At 40.9% G+C, this 20,052-nt stretch overlaps 1 protein-coding gene and 1 non-coding gene across 3 annotated transcripts; one reads left to right on the top strand and one right to left on the bottom strand.

Moving 5' to 3' along the window:
• Positions 1-448: 448 nt before the first annotated feature.
• Positions 449-4,115, bottom strand: LOC147854344 (14-3-3-like protein). Of its 2 annotated transcripts, none has more exons than XM_087331051.1 (4): positions 3,342-4,115; positions 2,591-2,728; positions 1,396-1,512; positions 449-868 (listed from the first exon to the last, which is right to left on the bottom strand). In XM_087331051.1, exons 1-4 carry the CDS (start codon positions 3,834-3,836, stop codon positions 857-859), a joined length of 762 nt encoding a protein of 253 aa, XP_087187177.1. In that variant the 5' UTR covers positions 3,837-4,115; the 3' UTR covers positions 449-856. The 2 variants fall into 2 exon arrangements, with proteins under 2 accessions (XP_087187177.1, XP_087187178.1); XM_087331052.1 differs by having other exon boundaries at positions 2,591-2,713.
• Positions 4,116-12,961: 8,846 nt separating this feature from the next.
• Positions 12,962-13,064, top strand: LOC147854343 (U6 spliceosomal RNA). Its single transcript, XR_015531110.1, has one exon. It is a non-coding gene; the product is annotated as a U6 spliceosomal RNA (small nuclear RNA).
• The last annotated feature ends 6,988 nt before the right edge of the window (positions 13,065-20,052 follow it).

Raw genomic sequence — 20,052 nt, 5'->3', positions numbered from 1 at the left:
TGGATAAAAAACTAGATTACAATGAACTTAACACACCATCACCAGTTTGAATAACTAAACTCAAAACGTATGAGATTAATCTCCTGGATCCAAGCAGATTCTGAACACATCAGGATTGCCATGATATAAGTGATCCAAAGAAGGGCCTCTGCGTGTAATAATAATGATTGCTACGCTCTAAAATTTTCTATTGCATGTACACTATATGGACAATCAATCTATCACCTACCACATATCCAGTAATTACCTCAAATATGTCGAACAAGACACATAGCTCTCATGGATTTTACTGTTTTAATGGCACACCTTTGGATTTTTACAACATAAGATGATTGCAAGAAAATTGTAAATAAATGATATTAACTTAAATGAGAATATATATAGCATTGACACAGACTCTAGCATTTACTAGACTCTGTAAACATACTATGGAGATATACTTCCAATATAAACAATAAAAATATGCAAATAAATTAAATAGTAGGCAGAGTGGCCAGAATAAAGACATTCAACTAGTCTCATTCTTACAAGACTTTTAAGAAGCCAATGATGAGGATAATCTGCAAACCAGATGATTTGCTTATACATCTCAATCTAATCAGGATAGGATTAAGATTAGGAACACAAGATTCCATACTTGCATCAGTTTTCAAAATAGAAGGGATCATTGAAGCCTAACTTAGGTAGACATTTTGTATTTGTTTCAAAAGTGAAGAGAAGAGCAAATAATCATGTTAAGAATTGCCAAAGACCTGCCTTGAAATTTGAAAACTCATGCAGATGATGCTCAATGTGTTTCTTCCTTGAAGAAAAACCTTGTCAGCTGCACATCCTTTCAACCCACAGCTTATAACCTTCAGGAATCATTCTGCACAAGCCAAAATTGACTCAAGGAATCAATTATGAATCATGTAAAGATGAACAAGTCACTCTCCCATCTCTCGACCACCGACGATAGATACTACGTGCATATGCATGCAGACCTATGCGTCATCGAGTTGCTCCTGGAACAACATAAGAGCACAAAGAGAAAACATACTCACACATCAACACAGCCACTAGTATGCATGTAGACAGACGATCATTCCCGATGGAACTATATAGAAGGGGTATGCTTTTTTTAATGTGTGTCTAAGACAAGGTTTGGAAACAAACCAACCAGCACTATAGAATAATATGGTGTCCCAAGAAAGTAGGATATGCTCTCAATAAAAGGGGACAGTACATTAGAATCCCCATGATGTAATGCTAGTTAAATGAGGTAAGAACTATGGTCTTCCATAACATTAACATGTAATACAATTAAGTCATACAATTAAAAGATTTAGAATGCGCGTCTCTGTTTGTGCATGTTTACTGTTGTGTATCGGCAAGAATGTTTAGAATATAACCAACCTGCATGTCAGACGTCCACAGAGTGAGATTGTCCCTCAAGAGCTGCATTATCAGAGTGCTGTCCTTGTATGATTCTTCTCCGAGTGTATCGAGCTCAGATATCGCTTCATCAAAGGCCTAAACAATAATGTCATCAGAAAAGATTCAGGTTCACATCATTGTTTTTGAAGACAAAACTAGATGCAATCACGGAAGAAACAGACCAATTTCCTTGTTACAGGCATGTGTAGATGCAGCCACAGATGAAGTACATTTATTTCATGGTTTCAAGGCAAAGCTCAAATATTCATAAAATACATATAATAAATAAATAAATAAAATCATGATTAAGATCACATCCCCAACAGAGGGATTGACTCAGAAAGAGATTAGCCAATATAGAGCAAACATTCATGCTTGCGATGCTTTGTAATGAATAGCTCCAAATAATGTAAAAAACTGTTGTTAGTTTGACTACAAGCAGCTCCAAAAAAGGCAAAGAACAGTTGTTGGTTTGAAAAACATAGCTCCAAAGAGGGATAGCAACTCAGAAAGTGTCGGTGAAGTTGAAGCATACTATCACACTTGTGACACCATTAAAAGTTCACACTTTGCAGCAGACAAGTCTCAAGTAATGCAAAGAACAGCTCGTTTGTTTGAAAATCTCAAAAGGATTGCACTCAGAAATAAATAAATTCACTTCACAAGACCCATTCTGTTTGTAAAATGGATGCAATCACAAAAGAAATTAACTAATTTGATTATTCATAAGGCATAGATTCATTATTTGGAAAGGACAGATCAGGACCAAAACCATAGTTCCAAAGTATGCATGCACTCAGAAAAGAACCAGTCTAGACATTAAAACAATCATCAAAATCCCCCTATGTTATCATACACGGTATGGTATCAACAAATATCTTTGTTTTGAAAGCAATCACAGCTGAAGTAGATTAATGTCTTCAAGTCAAAGTAGGCGATGAAAAGGAACTATCTACGAGAATGATAGGACATCTCTGAAAGAAGGATACACTCAGGAAGAGATCAGTTAAACAATATCAGCCTTCAACCTCGCTGTCTTACAGTGGAAAGAATAGATTCCTTATAAATCAATATTCCAAAAGGGTTCCCTTACAAAAAAAATCATGAAGCAAAGAGTCAGCCATGCTGGACATAACATGTATCAATGGAAAGACTTCTTAAACGAGGGAGTAACCTGCTTTGCCATGTTGCAGGCACGATCCGCAGAGTTGAGGATTTCGTAGTAGAAGACTGAGAAGTTCAAGGCAAGCCCCAAGCGAATATGATGTGTAGGGGTGAGCTCGGAATTTGCAATATCCTGACAAGTGAAAACCTGACAGGGGTGAGAGACAAACCCTTACCGCCAGGATTAGCAAAAGCTTGTGAAAGTGATATCTCTCTCTCACGCACTCTCTCAACTATCCCCTTCAGGACCACAATCCATTATTATAATAATAATCTCTCTCGCATCATCATCAACTCCCATCCCTATCTTACATTGCCTTGATCATCATCATCACTCATCCATCTCTCTCGAGATTTCTCTCGTGCCCTTGCCTATCCCTGTCAGGACCACAATCCCTTCTCATAATATTCTCTCTCACATCCTCATGACCATCATCACTCATTCCTCTCTCACGTTTCTATTACCATCCTCATTATTAAGTCTCTCTCTCTCTCACACACATCACCATCACCATCAGCATCCTCATTTTATAATCTTCCTCACACGCACATCACTATCACCAATCCTCGCTATCATCTTCCTCACACACATAAATCACCATCATCATTGCCATCGTTCAGCAACAACAATGATAAGTTTGTCAAGAAGCTCTAAGAAACGGGGATTGCCATCACTAGAGATTAGAGGCCCTAATTTCCGAGCACAGTGTCGATGCGACAAGAGCGTATGGGGAAGCAAAATACTAATTTTACTAACATACCATCGCAGATTTGTAGGCAAGCAAGGTGTTCTCAGCGGCGTCTTTACGTTCTGCGCCTGTTTTGAACTCAGCAAGGTATCGATGGTAATCTCCTTTCATCTTAAGGAAGAAAACCTTGGATTCCGCAGAAGCTGCAGAAGGAACGAGATGGCTTTCCAACAAGGAGAGTATTTTATCACAGATCTTGGAGAGCTCAGTCTCGACCTTAGCGCGATATTGTTTGATGAGCAACACATGTTCTTCGTTTCCTTTGCTTTCTTCTTTCTGTTCGATGGAAGAGACGATCCTCCAGGAAGCTCGGCGAGCTCCAATGACGTTCTTGAAAGCGACAGAGAGCAGGTTTCTTTCCTCTAAGCTCGGCTCCTCGGCGGCTCCGGCAGACTTAGTGACATGCTCCATATGGTCTACCATTTCTTCGTAGCGTTCCGCCTGCTCTGCGATCTTGGCCATGTAGACATGGAAGCCACGATCGGAGGCGGCGAGAGGATCAGCCATAAGGCGGAAGGAAAGGCGGCGAAGATTCTCGAAAGAAAGAAAGAAAGAAAGAAAGAAAGAAGAAGCTATGAAACCGAAGAATCAGAGCAAGAAGAACGAAGCTATGGAACTGAAGGGAGGAAGAAGGAAAGTGAAGAAGCTATGGAACTGAAGAATCGGAACAAGAAGGATGAAGCTATGGAACTGAAGAAGAAGAAGAAGAAGAAGAAGACGATGAAGATGAAGAAGAAGAGGAGACGAAACCCTAAAATTGAGCGATGGAGCGATCCATCGCCATCGCCATCATCGCGCGCGCGCACAGTAAGATTAAAAAAAGAAGAAAAGAAGGGCGCCATTATTGGCCTTTACACGTGGCGCCCTCCGATAGGCTTCCCTCCCACACCACGTGGCCTGCAGGCGCGGGCCCGGGCGGGAGGGAGGTGCTTTGGGAGGCGATCGACGGTCCAGATCTCACGAGGAACCTCCTTTGCTCCATCGCAGCCGTCCAAACAAACAAACAAAGATAACCAGCTCCTAGGGCCGTTATTGTGTCCGCCCGCCCGTTATTGTGCCCACTCGCCCAAATATTGTGTCCGCCCGCCCGTTATCATGCCCACACACGCCCATTACTGTGTCCGCCCGCCCGTTATCGTGCCCACTTGCCCATCATTGTGTCCGCCCGCCCATTATCGTGCCCACTCGCCCGTTATAGTGTCCGCCCGCCCGCTATTTGTGTCCACCCGCCCGTTATCGTGCCCGCCTTGCACGACCAAATTCCCTTGTAGAGGAACCCCCCCTTGTAGAACCTCGTAAAGTGCTTTTGTGTTGTTGGGTGCTTTCGTTTCACATTCACAATATGCCCGCGTCTTGCCCAGCTAGAATGTTCGGACCAATAAATATAATAAAATCCTGCAACGCAAATATCGGAGGTTCATTTATAATGAAGTATTTTCATCACGCCCGGGGGTAGTTGCGTAATGTCCAAAATATCATTTGAGATGCCCTACCTCGGATGATGGGAAGCAATAGTTGGCCAACGAGAGAGAGAGACAGAGACAGAGACAGAGAACATGGGTTTCCACTTGCTAATATGTAGTGAACTATAAAAACTTCATTTTTTCCTTCTTTGATTCCATATGGAATATCCACATTTCTAGAATGTTTGTCACCACATAGAGAGGAGGATCCACTTAACCCATTGGTCACTACAAAATGAGTCTGCATGTGTTTCAAATGAGTAGTTCATCCCCAATATCAATTCTCCGTATGCAACCCCAACATTGAATAAACATGTTCGTTAGATGTTACAATGGCCCACAACCTTCGATAGAATTAGTTGTATAGAATTAGGTGTTATTTGTACATGCTTAGCCTGGCTTTGTGCTATTGCGCATTTCTCATGCAAGTTGCCTATGGTTCACAAAATTCTATGCTTTCTAGTGGAATTTGCACAAATAGACTCTACTAATCAGCGTTGAAGTTACAATGCTTTTCATAGGATATCACTAGATGGAATGGGTATCACATTTTACAATGATGTATTTGCATGGCCCACATCAGGGTTGGCAATTTACTATAACCTTACACCTCATAGTGTGCAAGTTACACATGACTTGAACAATGTTGATTGTTGCATAACATCGCAAAATTGGAGAAAAGTTAATGCAACGTAGATGATTTTAACATAGTGGTCAAAGGTCCAGGAAATGCAGGCATTTCCTGCACTTCTCAAGAAAAAATTGGTGGCGTTGATAGAAGGATTCTAGAGAGATTTTATATGTCAACCGAAACGGTTTTCATGGCATATATCTTACTCTCTTCTACGATATTTATCAATCACTTCTTTCTAGTCCTAAACGTCCACCTCTATTTTATGATATTTGTCACCCAAGTTTGTCCAATTTGTGCTCGCAAAAGCTTGCACTTTTTATATGGGCAAATCCTATAAGATCAATGAAAGAAGAACCTAAATAAGTAGGTTAGAACATATATTTGACACCAGGTACACAAGGACAAAAAGTTTATGGGAGATGGAAATGTTGAACTTGCAAAGAGTTGTGACGCCGTGATGGAGTTCACAAGAATAATTTGACATTTCCTAAATCCTAAGGGTTTCAAAAGAACTTTAAACTCAAAAGAATGCATTCCAGAGTGGCACATATATTTATGTATCATAAAGGGTTTGTATGTGTTATCTTTATAGTATCATCTTCCTCCTTTTTAGGGAGGATTATTTAGGAACACGACCCAAATTTTGAATAAAGTAGATTCCTTCATGCCTCTATGTTGAGGCTATATGCACGGATCTAGTAGCATGCATACGCATGGCAATGTAGGTAAATTGTCACACAAACTAGAAAGAGTGTCGCATCAATCAAATAAGTCACTAAAACCAACCTTTTAAACCAAAAGGTTAGGCTAGACAATGATGAAATTCTGAGATGATGGAGGTTGCACATTTAGAAAGTGACAATGAGGAGCGCCTTGTGAATCAAAATGTGGTCTCACAAATCAAATGCTAATGATAAACATTCAATTTTTAAGTTGGAAAAATGAATAGTTTAATAAGGGTGCTTTGGCATCCCATACCACCAAAATATTACCCTATGTGATACCTCAGAAGCTGAGATGAATAGATTTGAAAGAAGAGAGCTTTGCCCCACCAATAGTAACAATGTCTCAAGATGAGCAATGAAGGAATAACTAATCCCCTTCATATGATCCCAGTCCTTAGGTTCCGAAACTGCCATGTGTTCAGTATGGATTTTTCTTTAGTCTTTAACATATCTAGTTTCCCGCTTTTCTTTCTTTCTTTTTCCCCACTTATCTTACCTTTACGCCATTGAAATTAGCCTTTAAAACTGATCCCTAAGGTTCTACCTATAAGATAGTTCATGGACGTGTAAAACCTTTCTTTCTGCCAATAAAAACACATTATTATGAGTCATGACGGTTCCTTACAATTGATTAGGGGTTGATTTGCAAATCATAAGCAGTTCAAGAGCTCAAACGAAATTCACTTTATTTTCCACAATAGTTAAGCTATAACTAGGCACAACTTTAAGTTATTTTATAGTTAAGCTACTATCTGAACTTGTGCATGCATTATCTTAACTGTGGAATTTACGGGCATTGGTAAAATAATGGAAACCCCATCAAATTGACCGTCATAAAAATTGTACGGAATTCTTAAAGCTATATTTAAAAAAAATCTAGCCAATAAAGGCATTGCACACCTCGATTATTGCAAGAGTTGAATTTGGGTTCTAAGGCCATTACGATTAATGCTTTGGAATCTTCATTCACGTAGACTCTATATTTTAATTTAAAAACTTAGCACCAACATTGTGCCATGAATGGCTAGAATCGAAGGGCTTGCAATTTGGTACTTATTCCGTTTTCTATGATGGGGAATATCATTCTTTCATTGAGTGTCCAATGTCAAATGATTACATGCAAATCCAAAGTAGTGAATCCCACAACTAGAAAAAGTTAATCCTTGCAACCATGTGCAAGGTTTTTCTGAAAGTCTTCGTTTTTTGCTTTGTATATAATATGTTAATGAGCATAATAATCTAATAGCAATTTGCAAATAATAGCACAACTTGCATCCATTGATTTCCCATCATACTAGAATTGTGCAAAGAAGGCCAATGACATGAATGATAATCACGGTTGTGAGAATTCAGTTCATGATAGTTGCCTTCAATACCTAGTATCTAAAAATTTGTTTATTACTAATATTAGTTTGTGATTATTGTGACACACTATGAACCCTTCACATTGCATATTGAACAAACATATGTAGTTCACATTTGCCATTACGATTCTCTCATATCTTACGCTAAGAAAACTAACAACTAATCTTGTTTAATGATACATTATGTTGGTCCATTGTATGATCATATGCTATACACCCTTCATCTCACATCTCAAAGATTTCTATGCACATTGATTGATATTAGGATCCTCTCGTTTCATTCACTAAGACAAAAAATATTGGCTGATATTTTTTAATGATAGATCCTGTTGGTCAATGGATTGTCATATTCTATGCACCCACCTCCCATCTCAAGGAATTCGATGCCCCTTGTTTGGTATTAGGATCCTCTTGTTTCTTACACTAAAATAAAAATAATAGCTAATATTGTTTAATGCATATAGATTATGTTGGTTCATCCTATTGAGATATTCTATGAACCCTTCATCTAGCATCTCGAAGAATTCTATGTGCATCATTTAGTATTAGGACCCCTTGTTTCTTTCGCTTAGATATATTATTTAGTGAAACATTATTTTAGACCATTGTTGTGCCTCTTTTATGCGCTTAAGCTAACAATATCATAATGAATTCATACTTGATGCACTCTTGGGCTTCATGTATGACCATTGATTGTATGAAAATGTGTTTAAGGACACTACACCAATAGCTACAATTATCTTGTCCCCATACTTACCCATCCACTCTTATGTTTTTAAAGAACATGTAGCTTATGTAAAGTGGAAGTTCATCTCAAGACATATTTGTTTCAATTTAGGAATAACTAATGTTGGTTTAGTGGTAGATTTTCACCAAGCCATGGTGCTTGTGGTATAATGCACTTAAATATGAGGTTGTAACAAATATTGAGCTCGTATTACTCTCGGCATTCGTGCATGACATGGTTCGATATATCCTAACAATATATCTTAACAGATAAGGACGTCACTATAAATGTTGATAGAGCGATAAGAGAGAATGTGCAATGTTTATGAACCATGAGAATCATACTCACTAAAGGCTCTTTACTATTGTTTGTCTCAATATTATGGAGATACTGAGGGGTCTTATTAAATAGAAAGTTCTCTCCTCAACTTCCCAATGTCACACTAATGTTTATATGCCTTCTCATCTCTCCCTAAAGTTTATTCTCACTACTATATGCTCAGACCATACCAATAACAATAAACTATATCAATACATTGACTTATGCAAGCATTTTCTCATCCTAGATTATAATTTGAAATGCAAGGTATGTTTGTAATGTGATAGCATATACCTAATGTGGGCAATGGAACATCATATATAATTTGCAAGGGCATAACATGGAATCATGGACGAAGAACTAAGGATGATTATGAACACTAAAAGAACCATGCCAACAAATTATCATCTTGTGCGTATTTCAATGCATTCAACCCATACATTGTACATTGGTATCTATTAAAGTAGCCTCATATAATGAGATTTGGCATTGGGGGAATGTAGGGAGCTAGTGCAAATATGGCTTTATCAAATTTTGTCTTGTCATGAATATGCTAGTGACAATGAGATTTGGCGTTGTTGGAACGCAAGGAGCTAGAACGAATATGGCTTTATCAAATTTTGTCTTGTCATGGAAATGCAAGGTGAAGTAATACAATATACTTTGAGGTAATTATGTTTGTTACATGTTGTGGAATAGATCATTTTTGACATTGCAATGAATTGCTAAAATATCCGAAGGACATGTACAAACTATGAGATTGTAATTTTCTAACATAACTTGGACAGGATTGTATTGTTAGTTTTGTATATCAAACTTGCATATGTATGGTCACATGTAAAATAGTAATTTGGTAGTGAACATGGTAGCTATTAATTTGCATCTAGGTTATGTAAACAAGTGCATGCAAGGTGGTAGATGGCAATGTACTATCAAGTCCTCCCAAACACGCCATGGGCATAATATAGTAACTTTGAAGGTCACAGTTGTACGTTGTCATACGACATATGCCCCACAACGATTTTGATTAATTGTACTTACTTTTATGATTATTCCACATGATTTGAATTCAGAGAAAGCTTTTTTTCCATTTATTGTGTCCTTAATTTCCTTGTTACTCTTCTCATTGAGTAAGAGTCCACCTAGAATGGATCCACCACCACCCTTTGAAACAACCTTTCTAGAAACGGTTGATTTTGATATAAGTGATGAACGAAGATGTCACTTACATCCAAATCCCCTTGGAATAAACAACATAGAAAGCATTGGTGATATTAACACAACAACATGAAACATTTCATCAATATTTTGTCACATATCCACACACATTGTTTGGGCATCTACGTGTTATTTCTAAAGTTTCCTACACAAGTTTTCAATGTCACGTTTAAAATTCCTTTCGGTAAATTTGAGAATCTAAAAGAACACAACTTATTCCTAAATGTTAAACCTCGTGTCTGCATGTCCATTCGAAAGGCAAGGGAAGACAAAAATCTTTAATACGTGAAGTTGTGTGTCAATCTATCTTTGAGCCATCATCACATGGCCAGGTCTTGGAATAAAGAATTGAATGTGAACAAGAGATGCAAAGCACAATGCTACATTAAATCCCTAGAAAAGATTTCAAGACGCTGTTTCAACATGAATAAATGCCAGAGTTCCAGGGATCTATGTGCCAACACAACATATATAATAAAAATTACTTCTTTAGAAAAGACGTGTAGAAAGTTTGTATAGGTATCTTGTTGGGTTATATTATTTCTCCAATTCTTGCAAAATATCATTCACACACACACACACACACACACACACACACACACACTCAATAAATGTTTTGGGCAAAAAGGAGATCCTTTCACCTATACACATACACAAACACATATATGTATGCATGCACATAAGTTGAAATGCAATGTAGGACAATGCCTCAACTACAATGTGTTGGGTCATTTTCATGTCGATTACGGTCATATGCTTTGCAACCTTTTAATGGGTGTGATAATGTCCCCATGCTTTAATATGAATACTAACTTCCAAAACCGACGTCGATTTGCCAAAATCAAGCAATATTTGTCTGGTAGTTTTTATTGATCCAATGAATGTCCTACATGTTGGATCTTTAGTGAGAAAACGACAAAAGTTAATAATCCTCGAAAGCAAATGCGTATATTTTTTGAAGCCATTTGCACTTCGTAAGCCTAATATGCATAGATTATCATTGGCTGTTATCAATCAAATGTAATTAATCTAGAAAGTGTAGTCATACATATGCTAAGCTTGTATTTCATGTATGTGTGCCATCATGCTCATTAACTAACAATCGGAGATTAAACAAAAACTAAAATTTAGGAAGAGCCATTTTTCATGCCATCGCAAGTTCATTTATTGTTCTCAAATGATGTCGTTCACTTAGAGATGAGTCATAAATATGGCCACCCGTACCAAAAGAAAGGGGGACATTTGTTATAAATCATAAATTCTTCTACTTTATGTGAACTTTTACGATCTATGAGCATCATCTCCAATAACCTCAACCGTATCATTTGTTGTTTTGCTACAATCCTCGTCTTTTCTAAAATTGTCAGATATTGCTTAATGGCATTGCACTTAAGTCGACGATACTCTAATGAAATGCATGTTTGAGATCGGGTTCATGCACAACTTTGTTCTTTATCCAATATATACGTCATGCATGGGACCACATCAATACAAATCATATAGTCTTATAGATAATTTAATACTAAACATCTAGTTTCTTTTTCTTTTGAGCACTTTGAAAATTCTTTTGTAGCAAATTGCAATATAGAGTCTTTCCCGAAGCTTCAAAATAGATTATCAATGCCTAATGTAGTGCCCATACAATAAAGAGGGAAACAAAGACTCGTATTTGTGTATATATTGTCAATACGACACATATTTGTTTAATATTGATTTGTATTTGTATGCATACTTCCAATACAACATAGGACGGTCTTAGTTTCAAATCCTCCAAAAGTAATAGAGCAAATAATTGTTTGTGATACATATTTTCAATTTCGTCATCATTTTGTTGTATTAGCACTTGCTAGGGAGTCTAAGTTCTACTCTTTAAAAGTGATTCTAATTTGATCTTTCTCTAGGAATAGGTTGAATTATTTTCGCTGTCTAACTGTACTACTTTTCTCCCCTTTTGTGATTTTTGGCTTGTCAAATGTTCACTTTACTCTTGCCATAACGATTTACTTCAAATTCCTCTATATTCCACTCATATTTCATATTACATTGATGATTTCTCAAATATGCGCCGATGTGTCACATTGTCCATTGCACTTACTATCTTGTAAATTTGGAACAAGTGTTTGTAATGTGATGTCATAATAGTAATTACCTATGCAAAGGCCATCAATGATTTAGAAAAAGGCAATTATATTCATGATACCCTATTATCTATGACCAATCAGGTCGTGCTAGTCGTAATGTTCCAATACATATCATGTCACGATTGCAATGCTATTATAACATTTGAAACTTTATGGTAGGTCAATTCACCATATAATAGGGAGGCATAGAGGAAAGAGTATCTAAGTACACTGACAGTATATTTAACCAATTAGAAGAATGTGAAGGAAAGTTGAGGTGCAACAACTTACTATGAGGTATTGATGCTACGTACAAGAAAATAAATACAAATAACAATTGGACAATCAATAGAAAGTTCAACAACTAACCACACTAGAGAATGTTGTCTACACATTTCATATTTCTTTTGTTCATTTTAGATGCTAATGGAAATATTCTTGTAACAAACCAAGTGTGGGGCTATAGAACAAGAAATATTGTCTTATTTTAGTTCGTTGAGAAAATAAGTATAATGAGTTTATCAATGAGCTTCTTGCAATGCTTTGAAGGCACACCATACTCTCTACCAAACGTGATATCATTTACGTAACTTTACTCTTATAAAAAGGTGTAAAATGTTTCAATGTTCGAATCTATAATTGAACTCCAAACTATATATTTGTTGGGCAGAAGCACCAAAGATGGACGAAAACATCGGGGGCACCATGGCTATCCGGTTTTATATTAGGTAGCTCTTTTAATAGTATATTGTACTTCAAAAATATTATTGTTTTTGGATCAAATGTAGGGCATGATGTATCATGTATCATCAACGGTCTCTATCTTAAAATTTTATCTGTTATATAAAATTCATTTAAGGACATAGTAGTGTAAATCTCAAAACGAGTCGAGTATCCTGTTATGTAAATAATTAGAAAAATAGATGTTTATAGTTCTCACTAGGTTACGTGTCCGATACTAACCATAGCGAGGATGGAACTTGGGTTCCCTTGAATTTAAGCTTTTGATATATGGAATAAACCATTCAACCTAGAGAGATGGATGGATAAATAGATAGATAGAGTGCCATTAGGGACATATGATAAGATTGGAACGATATAGAGAAGACTAGCATGGCCCTTGCATAAGGATGACATGCACAAATAGAGATAGATAGAGAGATTCTATTATCATATTCGGAGGTCCAATATGACCCATGAGACCAAAAATATTACATTTCACGTTATACATGTGAAAGTGAATAGTGACTCTCAATGTTTGACAAGAACTTTACCAATGAATGTTACAATCAAGAGTGCACATTGTGGTTGTGAGAGAAATTTGTGCAAACATTGGGCTTGGCTGAAGATGTGTGGACACTGGAAACCATGATCGAATATGATCAAAGGTAGAGCATTGTATCAAAGTATGATAGCCTCTTTGATGCATTACTACCACTAGATAGAATATTTGCGGGATAAGTATCTATCAAACTATTTTTGAGAATAGTTTCTACTATCTTATGAGAATGAATATTATATTCAGAACTAGATTCTGTTTCATTGCCTAAAAAAACCATCCAGTAATCGCTATTTTTGGGGTGACTCGGAAGAACGACTGATCCAATAGGATAACAACGACTTTTTTTTTGTAAAAAAGATCAAATTAAGTAAGGGGTGCATCTTTTTGTAGTCCCGCCACCTATACTCTCCCAAAGAAAAACTCCAGTCAGTGGTGGAGAAGCGCCTTTAGTTCAGTTAGGTAGAACCCGACATACGTTTCATGCTTGTTTGAATAACGACAATTAAATTTCCAAAAATCATGCTAAGAGTAGATACTATTCCCAAAGCGATATGCCATTCATTGGAAAAAGGCGAGAATAAATTATACTGAGAAGTCGTGTAGATAAAGCCAACCCCATAATGGCCATGATAAAGCATGTATTCAACAACCCGTTCCATGGCTATGATCTCAATGGGAAGTAAGAGGAGGTTGTATGACATTTTTTTCTTAACTTGTAGAAACTTTATAAGAAAATGTTTTTGGACATTTTCAAACTCTTTCCAAGTACTGTAGATGTAGGGATGCTACTCTCACAATCAAATCTTCGAAGTCAATGCCGATTTTGAAGAAAAGAAGACAATAACAAAACAAGAAGACAAGAATTTATATTACCCGGAGACCAATATGACAAGGGTGTTGAAGACTGGCGTTGAACCAAATACTTGGCATACATGCATGCATGCCATTTGGCAATCATCTATTGTGTTCAATGCCACATAACTCTAAATAATAATAATATCAAAACATATTTGTTAGGGTGTAAGACTCTTGTTTAAAGGTTATGGGTTCAAATATAGATATTAACATTTTCTGACATCATTCCCTCGTTTGACGACGAGTTCCATGAGTCAAAATACATGAAGTAGGATTTGGTTTATTGGGGTAGCAAAGATGAAACTCATGTTTAAATTTAGGGGCATTCGCAATGTTCTTTGAAAGTTCCCATGTTCGATCTTTAGGTGTGTATCCAAGCCAATCTATTAGGTCATATAACTTGTTGTGGATGACCTTGGAGTCCAAAATAGCTTTTATCTCATATTCTGGTCCTTCAGCAAGTTGAACCAGAGGTGGTGGTGGAACAAACCAATTTGGGATGGAACTTGATGTCCATGGCTGTAACAATCAAAATGAAATACTAGATGAAGACATATATGTGACAAAAACTCCAAACGAAATGCAACATCGTTGACTTGATCAAAGATTACAAATGGACCTAGACGTTTGAAATCCAATTTGTTGCATGGTCTAGTAGTTTTCACATCATGACGTAATAACCATACACGTTCACCAACTTGAATCTTAGGTTTCTAAGGCGCATAATCTAAGCAATGTCTATTTGCAACCTTCTTGTACTAATCTTGAGTATGAATCAAACGATCATAAAGCTTGGCTTGAATTTCATTGAGTTATTCTAGACGATCCTTGAAGACAGGATTGTTTGAGACTTTTGGATATTCGAGCATCATCCAATGAGGATGACATCCCGTTTTTTGCAAAGAATGGAGTGAAATATTGTAAGAAATCCATCCAATCATCTTGTTGATAGTTGAAACTTGATAAAGCTATGGTGATACTACTCTAATATTTGATATGTGCGTTCAATTTAACTATTGGTTTGAGGATGATAACTTGATGATAGTTTACAAGAAATTCTAATGATCTTAAGTAAGTGTGTTCAAAACTTCGCAATAAATTGTGGCCGAGATCATTAATGATTTCATCTAGAAGGCCATGATGCATGAAAACTTTTTACATAACAAGATTTGTCTTTTCATGACTAGTAAAAGTCTTTCTACATGGAAGAAAATGTGCCATTTTCGTAAAATGATCCACCATTGTAATAATAACATCATAACCTTTGGAAGATGGGTTTAGATTTGTGATGAAATCTAGAAAAATGGATTTCCATGGATCATTTAGAACGGGAATGGTTGCAACAAACCATATGGTCGATGTCGAGGAAACTTTGATCGAAAACATACATCACAAGTGAAAACATAGTCCATTGCAAAGTGACAAAACTGAGGCCACCAATGTCATGATACCGTGACATGAAATACATATTCGGTGAGGATTGAACCTAGAACCTCACATCAATAAGATTTCATGCTCAACCATTTTGACATGAGCATGCATTTGTATATAATGGTTTAGTATTCTATTGTCTATTGTATAGAATATTTCAAAATCAAAATATCCTAGTCGTGAATATATTCTAGAAATATTGTACGATATATTCTAGACGAGTATATTCTAGAGATATTTCTTGAGTATATTCTAGAGACATTCAATCTCGGAACTTGTATAAATACTTGTAACCTCCTTGGTCCCTTTCAAGGGATTCAACACTAGTCATTGACACATCAGTCTAGTACTCTCATTTCATTCCATATTGTCGCCTTGATCTTCATATTTGTCTTCATGCTTTCCAATTAACCCTAGCTTCCTATGTTCATAATCTTGTTGCTCACTGTAGCTTCTTGAGTTCCTAGCCTCATCACTTCCGGCGCCACTTATCGGTTGTAGCCTCATCATCCATGCTCCATCGTAATCCGTGGTTGGTGTGTCCGTGACAGTTTGAATCCCTTCCAACAGGAAGCATTACCCGTTGTCGAGGTATTCCTCGCGGATTCGTGGAATGAGGCGGGACCTCGGGGGTCCTGTACCGAAGAGCAAGAGAGAAAAGAGAAGAGACCCACTACGTGCGAGAGTAGATTCACAGGGACACGGCCCTTCGACTCAAAGACGCGAGTGGGACAACGACACAGAGAGACACGAATGTATGTATGTATTAACAAGACAGACAACAAAACACGAAGTCGGTTACAACCGAGCAGGCCGGCGAACAAATGCCGATACCTATTCGTAAACGCACAGAAAGGAAGGAGTAGGTTGGAGGTGCTGCCGGAAGCACTCGGGCATTCCTCAGAGCAGCGCGAGTCTCCCGAAACCTGCACAGAAGGAAGCTATGGAGTCTGCGAACCAGAGAGAGAGAGAGACCTTCGCACACAAACCGACAGCACTTCGTCCTCGACTCTCCGCGATCCCTTCCTCCTCCTTGTCTCCCTCCTTTTATAGGCAAGGAAGGAGCTGTTTCCCCTTTACTTCCCACCTACCGAATCTGCCTGCCTAGGATCTCCTATGTACAACATAAGGCGCACGTGCATGAAGAGCCGGTTCCTACGCTCCAGTGCACCGATTCCGCTTGTGGACGGTTTTCTTCACGACATCCGCCCCCACCTAATCGCGCATCCACCGGCATGCGCCAAATTGTGTTTGGACGGAGAAAACCGGTCCAGCCTTCATTCCCCGCCCGTTGGTTCTTCCTCGGTTTCAGATCGTTCGTCGTCCCGGTCCAGGTTAACCGGATCTGGCTCGTCGTCGTGACGCTTCTTGAACGCTTTGATCCGTTTCCCAGCTACCGGTATCGCCATTCTCGTGCCGTCGAGTTCCGCCAGATGGTACATCCCGTTGTCGTCGGCGCTTTGTACCACGTAAGGTCCGAACCACCTTCTCGCGAACTTTCGTGTCGATCGGTGCTGATTGTCGAGGCTGCTGTCGTAGACTAGCACCCAACCACCTTCCTCGATCTTCTTCGGTCGGAGCCGGTGCGTTCGGTCGAACCGGGCTTTGTTCCTCATCCTTGCTTCCCGAAGCTTTCCCGCAGCCTGCTCCACGTCCTCCGGTCTTCGCTCGAGCTGTCGTATACGCGCCGCCAACAGTTCCTCCCGGCTCATCTCGTCTCTCCAGTCCACGGTTGCCCACGAGGAGATCGTACGTTCCATCGACATGATCGGCTTCTGCCCAAACATGAGCTCTGCCGGCATGAATCCGGTTACCGAACTGTGCGTAGTTCGGTCAGCCCACAACGCGTAAGGCAGCAACCACGGCCAGTTCTCGACTTGACCTCCGCATGCCCGAACTAACGCCTTGACGATCGGTCCGTGTCCGCGCTCCACCTTTCCATTTGCCTCCGGATTGTACGCAGTGGTAAGCGAGAGCTTGACTCCTAGCCGGTCGAACAACTCCTCGGCCTCTTCGGCGTCCAACTCCCCGCGATCAGCCACGATCAGCCACGATCTTCCCGACGCACCCGTACCGGCATATCACGTCCTTGTTCTGAACGGCTCAGCCTTCCACCTGGTTCGTCAGATCTTCCCGAGCCAGGACCAGATACCGCATCTGTCCTACTCCCATCGGCATCGTCACCAGATCTACCATCCATTTGAAGTGGATGGTCGCAGGGTACGTAGGGTGAAGCTCGTCCCGATGTCGGACTATGGAGTGCATCTGACAACTCTCGCAAGTCGTCACGAACCGATGCACGTCCCGGTACAGTCCCGACCACCAGTACTTCCCCTTTATCTTCTCGAACGTGGCCCACGTTCCACGGTGTCCAGCCCAAGGGCTGTCGTGGTAGGCCGTCAGCAGCTCCTCCTGTTCTTCCTTCATCGCCACCACCCGGAGCGGGACGCCGTTCCTCTTCTTCGGGTGCTTCCATAAGTATCCGTCCCGGAGAAAGAATCGGTAAGCTTTCTTCCGGATCCGGTTGGCCTCGTCCTTTGTCCATGACGCATCCGGCGTCATTGTCCTCAAAAATCCACCGATCCGGAGCCACTCGCCGTCGTACTTGCTCTCGTCGAAGTCGTTAAGTGCCGGAGTACTCGTCCCATCGGTCGTCACGTACGCCGCCTCGAAGAAGTCCACGCCGACTTCTTCGTCCTCCGAAACCATGCCGCCCTCGTCATCAAACCTCGCCCTCGAAAGCATGTCGGCCATGGCATTGTCCTTTCCGGAAATGTGCCGTATTTCCGGGCCCAGGGACTTGATGTACGCTATCCACCGGAGCATCACAAGGTCCGGTGTCGCGCATCCGGAAACCATGCCGAGAATTGGCAGGCAATCCGTCTCGATAATCACTTCTGTCCCGATCAATTAGTCTTTGTTGGCCTTTATTGCCGAAATGATACCCCAGAGTTCGTGTTTAACCTGGGCGTACCCTCGATGTCGCTCACTGAGGACCTTTGCGCCGAATCGGATCGGGAACCGAATGCCTCCCTCGTCTTCTTGGTTGACGACCCATCTGATCCCGGTCAGACTCGTATCCACCGTTATGTATACTGGGGTACCCTTCCCGTAGACAGCCTTCCGGAGCGCCGGTGCTGCTGCAAGAGCTTCCTTCAGCTTCCGGACCGACTCCGTGTGGTCGTCTCGCCACTCGAATTTTCGCCCTTTCTTCAGCAACCCGTATAGCGGCTCCGCAACGTGGGCGTAATGCGGGATCCATATGTGGTAGAACGCGCATGCCCCCAGGAACCTCCGAACTTCCGTAACCGAGCTACAGTCGGTCTTCATCGCGGAGATGGCTTCTACCTTTGCCGGCGACGGCTTCCGGCCATATGGTCCACACAGGTGTCCGACCACCAGGATTTCTGATTGCTTGAAGGCCGATTTCTCCCCGGAGAAGGTGAGCCTCGCATCCTCTAGCCTTTGTAGCACCTTCTCGCAGTCGTCGATGTGTGTTGCCACGAACCGCCGGCATCCGTCCGGCCCGACTGTCTCGTCCTTCTCTTCCACCGGGCACCCTTTGATAGGGATGTCGTTTAGAAACGACATGGTGATGTCCGGGATGCAATCCCTCAGTACCTTGTTCATTGCATTCACCATGTGGGCCACCGAGTTGGTCCCTCCTTGCGGCAGGGTACACATTCGTACTAGGCCAAGGGGAGTTCGCATCGTCGTAATGTCTCTGCTCTCCACGGCTAGCTGGAACTGGTCGTACCCCAAGTACAGATCACCGACTGAGTAAATCGACCTTCCGGCGAAGGCCTCTGCGAACTCGTCTATGGTCGGTTCGATTCCTGCGTTCTGAATGGTCACTCTGTTGACCGGCTGCAGGTCTTGAATGAAGCGCAACGTTCCGTATTTCTTTGGTACGGTAAACCATCAGTTCGAGTATGGGGCACTCGACGGTTCGAGAATGCCCATATCGACTTTCTGCCTCAGTACCTCCATCAACTCCGGGATGTGAGCTCTTGGTACCGGAATCGGCTTGAGATTCCACGGCACATGCGGTACCGTGAATATCACCATCGGCTCCACGATTGTCGGGTCTACGCACCCGATCTCTTCCGGCGACAATGCGAAGGCTTTCCCGTGCCTTCCGAGCATTCTCCGAAACCGGTCTTCCTCCGCCGGCAGTAGGAACCCGCCCCCACCGATCTTGAGCTCCCGGAGCGTCCCGTCGGTGAAGGTGTGTCCTATGTAGGCCGGATCTCGTAAACTGGGGTCCGACGCAACCCCTCTGATTCGGGACTCGCTGCCCTCCGGTAAGGGTGCCGCGACTGGCCTTACCTTCCGGTCCACAGTCTTGTACTTCGTGCTAACTCGGGCCGTCCGATCCGACCCGAGCCCCCGACTGAAGTTCGCGATGACTTCGTACATCTCTTCGGAACATACCGGTATCATCTGGTCTTCGTTAAGGTCTTCTCCGGCTACCTTCCTCAGCATCCCCAAGGTGTCGTCGAAGGAGACCGCCTCCACGGCTCCGCTGATTTCCTCGTCCGGGCCGAGAACTCCGCACGCTCGAAGTCGCACTTCCACCCTTGTCT

Source organism: Azolla caroliniana, unplaced genomic scaffold (genome assembly GCF_043228905.1).
Source record: "Azolla caroliniana isolate FFs.n. ecotype wild unplaced genomic scaffold, voAzoCaro1.0.p SCAF_15, whole genome shotgun sequence".
Taxonomy (NCBI): Eukaryota; Viridiplantae; Streptophyta; class Polypodiopsida; order Salviniales; family Salviniaceae; genus Azolla; species Azolla caroliniana.
The sequence above is the reverse complement of the archived record's forward strand: the minus strand, read 5'-3'. Positions and strand labels throughout refer to the sequence as shown.